Source organism: Anopheles coluzzii, chromosome 3 (assembly GCF_943734685.1).
Source record: "Anopheles coluzzii chromosome 3, AcolN3, whole genome shotgun sequence".
In the NCBI taxonomy this organism is placed as follows: Eukaryota; Metazoa; Arthropoda; class Insecta; order Diptera; family Culicidae; genus Anopheles; species Anopheles coluzzii.
In genome coordinates this window covers 74,712,424-74,724,051 of record NC_064671.1, presented here as the reverse complement: position 1 = coordinate 74,724,051, position 11,628 = coordinate 74,712,424, and the positions used below count along the sequence as shown (strand labels likewise).

The window sequence follows — 11,628 nt, the reverse complement described above, 5'->3', positions numbered from 1 at the left end:
CTGTTTAGAGAAGAATATTTACAAACCACAAAACAACACTTTAGTGGCACAAAATTAACCCATTAGGAGGAGCTTCGTTTCCCTTAAAATGGCATTTTGTTTGCTAAATAATTTTCAATTTTCTTGAACAAAACCAGATTCAAGCAGAGAGGTTACTTATAAAGGTGATAAAGTAGAAGCAGAAAATTCCATGTTTTGTTGTCAAACAGGAGTAGAAACGTGTCGCCATTGGACCTAGAACAGATGCAGCAACTGGGGGTATAGCACAGGATGTTATTTATTTAGAACAATATGTTATAATCAATGTAAAATGTGTTCATTTCAACATCGCTCTTAACTGTTAACAATGGAAAAGGGTAAACACAAGAACAAAGAAATGAAAAAAAGCCATTATTTTTGTACGCATATCCTCCTTAAAGTGAAACAGGCACTCATACACACACACGCTACAAAAAAGGTACTGACTTGTTATCCTTTTTAGCCATGTTAATATTAAAAAATGCAAGTATTTGCGAAAAAATGTATATGTATATGTATGTGTGCGAGTAGTTGACGCTATTTGTTGTCCCGTGAGGCTGGGGAAAAAAGTGTGGGAATGAAAATGTTCTTTATTTTTACCCCGTTTTTTGTCCTTTTTTTAGTGGGAAAGAGAATGGGGAAGGTTGAAAACAAAGGATAAATGTATAGGATAATGTAATACACTACTAATAAAATCGATCCAGCGAGATGTCTATTTTCAAAGTAAAAATTGTATTTAGCAATGAGTTAAGAGAGATAATGAGAAATTCTCTTTTCGTACAAATGGGGGTTTTTCATTTCAGATAAAATCGACTCAATCAAACTGCAACGACTGCTTTTATTACATATTTACCAGAAGGTTTCCGTTACAAAGTAATTCCGTCTGTTACCGTAGGCAGGATTTTATAAAAGGAAAAAGCCACAATGTTTTGTAAATTTGTTTTCTGCGTTCTACATTAACTTTATATTTTTTAGATTTTTTTTATTCTGTTGTAATTTAAACTAATTTTTAAAAAGCAATGCGTTCGTTGTCATTTTTTTTTATTTCAAGTAAATTAATAAAGTATCAAACACATGTCTTAAAGCTCTCTCGGGTATTGAACATGAGAGGATCGACAACAGAGTATTAAACTAACTTGTTAATATAGATTGATTTATCTATCCGTTCGTTGTTCTATTCGTAAGGCCCTGCAGGACCTAACAACATACCACTCATGGGTTGTATGCTCGTATGGATCAATTTTGTCATGGATCTGTGACTAGTAACAGAGATTGAAGCCCTGCTATAAGTAGCCGAGTTTTTGTTTTATTTAGAAGAAAATAACGTTGTTGTAAGCATAACAAAAAGTAGACATTTGTATCTTTTTACATTATCTTTCTGTCATTTAGATGCACTTTCAAGCTCATTTGGGTTTATACCAACATACCAAGGTTCATAAATTACTACAGGTCGGTCCGCCTACAGTGTATTTTGACAAATCTTCATTCTAGGGAGTCCAAAGTTACTTAACAACTCATACAAAGTCCTTAGGATCCATAACTCCCTATCTGCTAATCTCCATAGAATTCTCCAGTCATCATGGCATCAAGTCGGAGTCGTCTGGAGTCGTTTGGAGTCGTCCAGAGTCATTCGGAATCGTCCAGAGTCTTTCGGAGTCGTCCGGACCTTCAAGAGTCATTGGGCTCCGAATGACTCCAACTCCGAACGACTCCGACAACTCCAGACGCCTTCAAACCACTCCAGACGACTCCGACTACGAACGACTCCGAACGACTCCGGACGACTCCAAACGACTCCCGACGATTCCGGGCGACTCCTACTCCGGGCGGATCTAGTGGTTCCATTTTGTGGTTGGAGTCGGACCGGTGTGCGCTCCAGAAAGCACATCACTACTAACGACCCTCCTGTAGTCTATCTAGCAACCTTACAATCAACCAAATAAATGGAAACCTTCCAAAACATTGAGTAAGGTAAATTATAGAAACAATACATGTAAAATACCTTGTGAGGATTGTTAAACGTAATCAAATTGGAATAGAATTAGGGTGGCTTTGCATTTCCGATAAAACTAAAAGGATTACGAGACTGTAAACATTACACCATTTTACTATTCACCCCAAGGTTTATAAATTACTACAGATCGGTCCGTCCGTCTTCATAGAAATCCATCATGGCGACCATAATCAAACCCATGTACCCCTCTATCTCTAGCGACCTTGGTGATCCCATCAGACAACCTTTCTCTTACTTCTGCATGAAAAGATGTGTGAGCTGCTTCGTTGCCTGTTGTGCAATGTGGTAACTTGTAATCTTCAATAGTGGTAATGTAGTGTAATCATTGCTAGTGTGTGATAGTAATTGTGTAGCTTCGAAAACAGTATTACAGGGTTTCCCACGATTTATTGGTTGGTTCCCACGATTTATTGGTGCGTTCCCACGATTTTTTGGTCATTTCCCATAATTTTTTGGTAGCAACCCACGATTTATTGGTCGGTTCCCAAATATTATTGGTCGGTTCCCAAATATTATTGGTCGTTTCCCAAATATTATTGGTCGGTATTATATTATATTATATTTGGGAACCGACCAATAATATTTGGGAAACGACCAATAATATTTGGGAACCGACCAATAATATTTGGGAACCGACCAATAAATCGTGGGTTGCTACCAAAAAATTATGGGAAATGACCAAAAAATCGTGGGAACGCACCAATAAATCGTGGGAACCAACCAATAAATCGTGGGAAACCCTGTAACTCTCCAGTCGCTAACTTTGTTTAACCTAAAAGAACACATTGTATTACCTACTGGCTACACCGCCATCCTATCCGGTGACGATTTCCGGGTCATTAGTTTCCCCTACAAATCATTCTCTTTTTTCTCTTTCTCTCTTTCTCTTCGAATTTCCCTGTGCAGTTAGAAAATGCCGCAGATCGTTGCTGCGTCCAGTGTGTACTTATAAGACTTACGGCGTCCAACGGGAATCGATATTTTCGTTACTCTAATTTTGGCACAATATGCTACGTTCTGTACGTATGTGTGTCTGTGTGTGTGAGCACACCTCAACTCCAAACCACCTAGCACGCGCCTCCACCATCATTCAGCGTAAACAGGTTGACACTTGACAAACGACTCCGCTGATCGCCTTTCGTGAGAATGTCCTGCAATATCGAAATCGAAGTCATTAAGCCACACACACAACACTGCTCCATCCATCTTACCACACAAACACACACACTCACACCCGCACTCCACTACGCCATGCTGCTATTTCTCTACGAATCGATCCACTACCATTAATAGTGGACAGGCAGACAGGCAGACAGGCAGCGAATTCAACTATAAATCGGTCACTCTCGCCTCTTTTTCTCTCTGCGATACCACCCCGATCGATCGATGGGTGGTGGTGGTGGTCAAGGTGGTGTGTGGTTAATTCAGATAGCATGACTCGTACGTCGGTACCATGTACTTAATGTTGATGAACGCGTCCTCGCCGCCGTGCCGCTCCAGCACCTGCAGCGTCTCGTCAATTAGATCGCCCACGTTCATGTTGTTCTTCTGCCCGTAGTCGATGGCATCGCCCGAGTTGACTGAAAGGAGCCGCGAGTAAGAGAGAGAGAGACAGAAATCGGTAGAATTAATGATACAAAATGGCTGTCATTAATAGTTGATAAGTTTTACAGGAACTCCGTGAGAAGGAAGAAGGAGGTTTGCTGCCAATGGGTTTGGTTGGTTAGCGGGAAATTAAACTGGATCTTAATATGATGCATTTAGGAATGGATTTTAAGTCGGTTGTATAATTAACTGTCCAGTATCAATGGCGTGTTTAATGCCATTATTTACTGCTTGCATTAGGCAAATTGAATGAATGTTTTAATTTCGGAGTAAAATGGTAGCCATCCATTGTTATACACGGCATCTTTCGAAGAAGATCATACAATCGTCTGCTAATAATAATAAAAGGTACTCCTTGAAATCATCATCAACTAAATGAGTAGAATGCAAGACATCAAAAAAGAGTATAAAAGTACATTCCTTTAATTACCAATAAAGTTATGATAGACATGCACAACACAAAGTCATTCCACTTTTCGGACAATGTCATTCAAGTTCCATAGAATGCCGACCCTAGATTTCTGAACCTGAACCTTATCTTTCAACGGCATACGTTTCACTATCTTTGGATAATAAGTCACTAGACTATAAGGCTACTATATCAAAACCTGATCGTACACTTCTTCTATTGGGCGTAACGACCTATGAAGTCATGTCGGCCTTTCGAGACCTAATTTGCAGTAGTAGAACCATGCAGAAGGATATTCGGTCCTTTCTACAGGGATCATATGAGGTTTGAACCCATGTGTTTAAGTCGTACGAGTTGACCACTGTACCACGGAACCACCCCGAATGTGTGATTATCCTTATTAATCCATCCCCTCAAGGTATGGTATTAGGTCCTCCAAAACGACATATTTTCCACAAGCAAACATAAAAATACAAAAGATGAGTGGAAGTGGATCAAAACTGTTATCATTTTCAAAAATGAAACATTAATCTTTGCCAAATGTCTACCAACGCTTGTCTTTAGTCCATGCTAGACGCCTTTAGAAATAGATAATAAAATTACTTGTAAGAATATTAATATAAAGTGCTTATAGTAATACAAATAATAATAGAAACATTGCATAACGTAACATAACAATAATAATTAAAAAAGGATAATAATAAAAATATTGATAGTAATAATAATAATAATAATAATAATAATAATAATAATAATAATAAAAATAATAATAATAATAATAATAATAATAATAATAATAATAATAATAATAATACTAATAATTCTAATAATAATAATAAAACAACAATAATAATAATATTAATAATAACAATAATAATAATAATAATAATAATAATAATAAAACAACAAAACTAATAATATTAATAATAATAATAATAATAATAATAAATATATTTTTATAAAAGTAATAAAAAACTAAAAAAAAAGAAGAATAAGAATAAGAATATTAGTAATAATAATAATTATTATTATAATAATAATAATAATAATTATTATTATTATTATTATTATAACAATAATAATAATAATAATAATAATAATAAAAATAATAATAAAAATAATAATAATAATAATAATAATAATAATAATAATAATAATAATAATAATAATAATAAAAATAATAATAATAATAATAATAAAAATAATAATAATAATAATAATAATACTAATAATAATAATAATAAAAATAATAATAATAACAGCTAAAATGTTTGTTTCAAAATACTTTTTGGAATTTATCCTTGAAACCACAAAAAACGCTATTAAATTTAAAACAAAAGGAATTCATTTCTATGCAATTTTAATTATCTTCCGGCAACAACACTAAGACTAGTTTCATTATTTATTCCCGGGGCAAGCATATTGCCATGTTGCTAACAATCGTCTTGAATTCCATAAAAAAAAAATGAGAATTTAATTATTTATTTACAAAGTACTGGGCACCTCCATTGCACACACCAACAGATCGATAATGTGCGGAAGTTATAATCGCATTCCAGCGGCATACAAACGGTACAACCTTGTCCTTGAAATGCACTCAATTTATTTTATTTTATTTTATTTCTTTTTTTTGTAAAAAAAAACGAAACAAATAAAATATACATTCTTTTCCACAACGACAAACGTGAACAGATACGAAACGAAAAGAATAAAGACGAATAAAGGATGGATAGGTCAGTACGGGGGTCAGGCTCTCGCACTCCCACACCAAAGCAATCAACACGTCAGGTGCGCATTAGTGCATTAAGTGACCGGCAAAAACAAGGACAAAACGATTGCACGAACAAAAAAAAACAAAAAAACGGGGAATTCTACCCACCGACACCGACACAGGCTAGAGAAGAGAATGTCGTGTAAATGGTGAAAAATGTAAGTGAAGGAAATTATCTTTCCCGCCAATTTCCTCCCTCTCTTTCTCTATCACTCATCTATAACAAACACCTTGAACTGCTTCAGCTTCAAGGTTCCATCATGATGGCCAAAGCCCCCGGATCAACATGACTTTTAAAGCCGAACATTGCGTCTTCCTCGTTTGTGTTTCGTTTTCAGCTTATTCTGATGGAAAGTTCATCCTCTCGCGTTAGTGGCAAACACGATGGAAATCCATTAATGTCACATCAATATGAATTTGTGCGATAAATTAGCTCCGATAGCACTCACAAACACAAACACACACGCACAGTGACACCCATTGGATGTCGTTAGGTCAGACCACCACCTCCACCACCACCAAAAAAACCGGATAAGCCATGGAACAAAGTCTACTTACTGTTTTTCACCTTGTAGGCGTTAAACATTGGCAGCAGCTGGCGGTAGAACGGCACGAGCGCGGGCCCTATGAGATCGGACGACATGACGAGCTGTTGAATAATTTTCAGCGTAACACACATCACCTCCACGTTGCGCGTGTTGAGCGCATCTGTGATGGGGAGAGTAGCAAAAAGAGAAAGGGGAAGCAATTACAAAAAATAGTTCCCCAGAATACTAATTGGAGCTGTTTGCAATTGGATGAAGAGGGATGATGGGACTACCATAAATGACCCAATTGGAGTAAGATCGATTGCAATTAAACTAATCATCGCCGACACGAGGCAGCGCCTCACCACTCACTCTTAATCGGTATAATTAGCTGCGGAATGACGGGATAGATCTTGTCGCCGCCGTGCGACAGCAGATCCTGCACACCCTGCCGGGCGTACGTTTTGTACGGGTGGCGCGTTTCCGACAGCCCGTCAAAGAACAGGGGCAGATACAGGCCGTAGTCCAGCTTGTCGATGTCGACCGTCCAGGCGATCTTATCGCCACCGGTCAGATACTCCATCTTGATCGGCAGATCGCCCCGCTCGTAGTACATCCGAAACGATGTCGCCTTCGGCTGTATCATGTACCGTTCTGGGTGGGGCGTTTAAAAAAAAGAACAAAAAGAGAGAGAGAGAGAGAAAATTAGCACAATCACGACAGAAGGGGAAAGCACGCTGCGACTTACGCTTCTGTGCCTTCGGTGGCCCCATTACGTAGGTGTTCTTCTGGAGCGATTCGATCGAAAATGCCGGAACGGGTCGCATTGCAGCCGAGGCACTCTTGACACTGCGGACGGGTTTCGCCTTAACCGAGGCCGACAGCGGCCGGACCTCAAACAGGAAGGATGCAGATTTTGCCATTCTGATTTTGCAGTTTTTTGTTTTTTTGTTTTGTTGCTTGTTGGCCGTACCGAGGTGGTTATTTAAAGCCACGCGCAAGGACACACGCGAAATACAAACACACAGCCACACACACACAGTCACACGCCCTGTCTTTGGTTTGTGCCAAAGGGTCCTCTTTCCCGTGTCTTAAGCGAACAACACGCTTCGTTGGTTTATTTATATATCTATACCCAAAAAAAGCGCACAACTGTGCAGCAGAAGGTGCACACAAGACTCCTTTTTTCTGCACTTTACAATCCTTAATCCTACAGCAGAACACACAGCAGGGCACAGATGGACTACACCACACCGGGGACCGACCGTACTACGGCTTCTACACGCGCACACCTGCACACCCTGATGCGATACGCGAACGATAACAAATAAACACAGCAGGCCATACGGGGCGCGGAGTGGTGCGCATACTTTTACACACCTTCTTCCTCCCCCCCCCCCCCCCTCGCCCCCTTTTTCTTGTACGCTCCTTAGTGCTGGTGTGTGAAAATATTTAGTTTTGGTTTTCCATCCTCACCATGGTAACGCGGCTGCAAAAATGGGTGAACAAACGCGCGCGTGGTGTTGTTGCTCGTATCGCCGCTCGCCTCGCATACAAGCTGTGGTTTGTGTGCAATGTGGGGTGTGCGGTTGCTTGTAGACAAGTTGCAACTTCATTGCAATTTAACCCTGATGGAGCAGCGTTGATTTAAAAATAAATACTTTAAAATATATGTAATGTTAATAAAACCTGATTACGTAACTAGTGGTGGGTGCTTGGAATCGGACCTGCTCGAATCCGATTCCGTGTTCGGAATCGATTCCGGAGCCAATTCCGATGCTGGAATCGATTACGATTCCGGAGTCGATTCCGAAGTCGATTCGGGAGTTGCTTCCGAAACCGATACCAGGTTTGAATACGGATTCAATTCCAGAGTCAACTCCAGAATCGATTCCAGGATCGGAATCGGCTCCGGAATTAGAATCGTTTCCGGAATCGGAATCGACCTGGGAATCACAATTTGCCCCGGTGCCGGAACCAGGCTTGACTACAGAAATCGAGTTTGAATTGAAATAAGATGTGTAGGAAGCCTATTCCTATAAAGATGCCGAACCCGACTCCGTTTCGAAGCCAATTCTGATTTCGGAGTCAACTCCGATGTCGGAGCCGATTTTGATTCCGGAGCCAATTCCGGAGCCGATTCCGATTCTGCAGCCGATTCCAATTCCGGAGCCGATTCCAATTCCCCAGCCGATTCCAATTCCGGAGCCGATTCCGAAGTCTATTCCGCAACCAATTCCAAAGCCGATTCCGGAACCAATTCCGAATCTAATTCCGGAATCAATTCCAGAAAACTTCGGAGCTAGCCGGAATCGATTCCGATGAAATCTTCACTTTTACCATCACTATACGAATAACTATACATCACTCGAATAACTATACTGAAAACGGTCGAGAACCCATACAGAACTGATACTGCACCCATACCGGTCCTGGAGCTGGTACTAAACCCATACCGATGTAAAGGCCGGGGTACATCGTGCGTACTCGTGCAGTGCAATTTCGATTTTCGCTAGCGCATCTGGCGTCGGCTGACCGAAGCTTTTTGCCAAACAGTTTGGAGCCGCTTCAGAAAATATGTTTTTTCTGATGTTTTTTTACGTTGACAAGACTGGAAAAGTTTTGTAATTGATGTATTAATATGTTTTGCAAGTATTTCATCAAATTTTGCTTCCAAAATCGATGGAAATACTACTTAAATTTGAGATCCGGCACGACCATTCCTTTGTAGAGCAAAACAAGCTTCCACCAGCCGCCGTCAGATGCGCAAGTGAAAATCGAAATTACACTAGCGAGTACGAACAATGCACCCCGGCCTTAAGATCTCAAGCACCCATATCGGTCCGGGAACTAATGCTGAACCCATACCGATCGTTGAACCTGCTCATGGAACTACTACTGTGCTCATACCGATTTCGGGACTGATACTGAACCCATCTCATGAAAACATGTCCGCATAGTACACCATAGTACAAGAGACTCGCTAGAATGTGGAAAAACTACTGAAGAATACTACTGGGCTACAGTACTACCCTAAATCTTCAGGACAAAAATGGCCGAAAAAGGGGGTTTAAAGACGGGAGAACAGCTACTAGAGGATAACATCGGAGAAGCTTGGATGCGAAAACAGAAACCATTCTAACAGGCAGAGCGAAAGGTAAAAAACAGTAGGAAACGCTACATGGAAAGACACCTGTAGCTTGAAGCAGAAACGAAGGACTGCAGTAGGGACAGCTCAAGACGATGAAGTGTCCCTGTTTGGATGAACACTGAGGATAGACAGCAAGCCGTACCAAGTTGAAACTCCATTGAAATAGGAAACCAAGTCTCAATTTCGGTTCAATTTGTTGCCCGCTCTTGTAGATGAGATGTCAGATAACAGTTCGAAGCAGCTCAATGCTCATCATAGTAGTCTGGTGATGGAGTGAAGCATAAATCAGTTTTAAATGTGCCTCTGGGCGTACTAGACGCGAATTCCTTTTTCCACTCTACTTTAAGAGGATCCCCAGCATGAGATATCCTGTAAGCAGGAAACCGGAACAGGAGATTGGTCCGATCCGGGCGAGCTTAGCCAACAGCAAGCGATGGTTCACACGATCAAACGCAGCCTTAAGATCAGTGTATACTGCATCCATCTGAGCTCTGGAAGCTGCGTGGCAGTTGGAGACGAATTCCACCAGGTTTGTGGTAACACTGCGTCGATGAAAGAATCCATGCTGGCGTGTAGAAATATAAGAACGACAGTGATAAAGCTTGCTTCATTTAGAATTGGAACAAACTGTTGCTCATATTGTGGCGCTCCTGGTGGACGGATTTGGAAGCTCTTGGCGTCAACGAGTCGGGCATTTTGTCAGCTTGACGTATGTATTTTTGACATTCCGCAAATCGACTGTAATTAGTAAACAATCAACACGGAAGCCGAAAGCAGGGAAAAAAATGTGCACAGTTATTTGGAAAATCCTTTGTGGTCTGCATTAAGGCTAGCTAAAAAGTTGAAATTTCCCAGAAATACCGTATGGCGCGTTATCAAACGGTATAAGGAAACATTGACGACGATTTGGAAGCCTCAAGCCAATCGTCGGAGTGGAACTGTCGACCGGAATCTGCGTAGTAAGATTTTGAAGACGATTAAGAGGAATCTTAATCTGTCGGACCGTGATTTGGCCAGAAAATTCGGTGCTGCTCATAGTACCGTCAGGAGAACTCGACTTCGGGAAGGAATCAAGTCGTATCGAGCTAGCAAACAGCCAAATCGCACCATAAAACATAATAGTTTGATCAAAACTCGTGCTCGGAAGCTATACGATCAGGTGCTGACCAAGTTCGACGGGTGTCTTCTGATGGATGATGAAACCTATGTTAAGACTGACTTCGGGCAAAACCCAGGTCAAAAATTTTACTTGGCAACGGGTCGGGGGATGTTCCCGACAAATTTAAATTAGTTTTTGCCGACAAATTTGCAAGAAAATTTAAGATTAGGGAGGGCATTTGTAGCTGTGGAAAAAACGAAAGTTTTCGTGACAAACAAGGCAATGACGTCGGAACTATATCGAAAATAGTGTCTCCAAAAACGAATTTTGCCATTCATTCAATCCCACGACCATCGCGTAATGTGTTGGCCAGATTTGGCAAGCTGTCATTACAGTAAAGTCGTTGGAAAATGGTATGCAGAGAAAGGGGTCCAGTTTGTTCCGAAAAACCTTAACCCACCCAATTGCCCCCAGTTCCGCCCTATTGAGAAATACTGGGCAATCATGAAGAGGAGACTCAAGGCAAAGGGAAAGGTTGTCAAAGACATCAATCAGATGACGACCTGGTGGAATAAGATAGCTAAAACGATGGACGAAGAAGATGTGCGCCGTCTAATGAGCCGTGTTACAGGAAAAATTCGAGAATTCCTTCGAAACCGTGAAGAATAGTTTTATCCGTATTTTTCCTTAAAAGTATGAAGAAAACGCTACATTTGCATAAAAACAGATCTTAATTTCAATTATAAATAACTGAGATACAAGCAATTGTCAATGTTCCAATTCTATCTGAAGCAAGCTTTACATTAGCGAGTTTTGTATGACAATCTCAAACACCTTGGCACAAGAAGGCAAGGGTGTTATACCGCGGTAGTTCTCAGCAGAGTTTTATCCCCTTTTATGTACACCGGAAACATCACAGAGGATTTCCAGGCCGTGGGTACAGCACTTTGTGCAAAAGAGTTTGACGACCTATTCAATTCGACGAATTGGTTGATGACCTATTCAATATCACCCTGGAATGTGTTTATACGATG

At 40.4% G+C, this 11,628-nt stretch overlaps 1 protein-coding gene across 2 annotated transcripts; it reads right to left on the bottom strand.

The window, feature by feature from the left end:
* Positions 1-115: 115 nt before the first annotated feature.
* LOC120959395 (parkin coregulated gene protein homolog) lies at positions 116-7,764 on the bottom strand. Of its 2 annotated transcripts, XR_007452740.1 has the most exons (5): positions 7,093-7,764; positions 6,717-6,998; positions 6,376-6,525; positions 3,244-3,612; positions 116-3,183 (listed from the first exon to the last, which is right to left on the bottom strand). XR_007452740.1 is itself a non-coding variant. In XM_049610305.1 (4 exons), the coding sequence occupies exons 1-4, from the start codon at positions 7,265-7,267 to the stop codon at positions 3,452-3,454; spliced, it is 768 nt and encodes a 255-aa protein (XP_049466262.1). In that variant the 5' UTR covers positions 7,268-7,764; the 3' UTR covers positions 116-3,451. The 2 variants fall into 2 exon arrangements, 1 of the variants encoding a protein (XP_049466262.1); XM_049610305.1 differs by having other exon boundaries at positions 116-3,612.
* Positions 7,765-11,628: the final 3,864 nt, after the last annotated feature.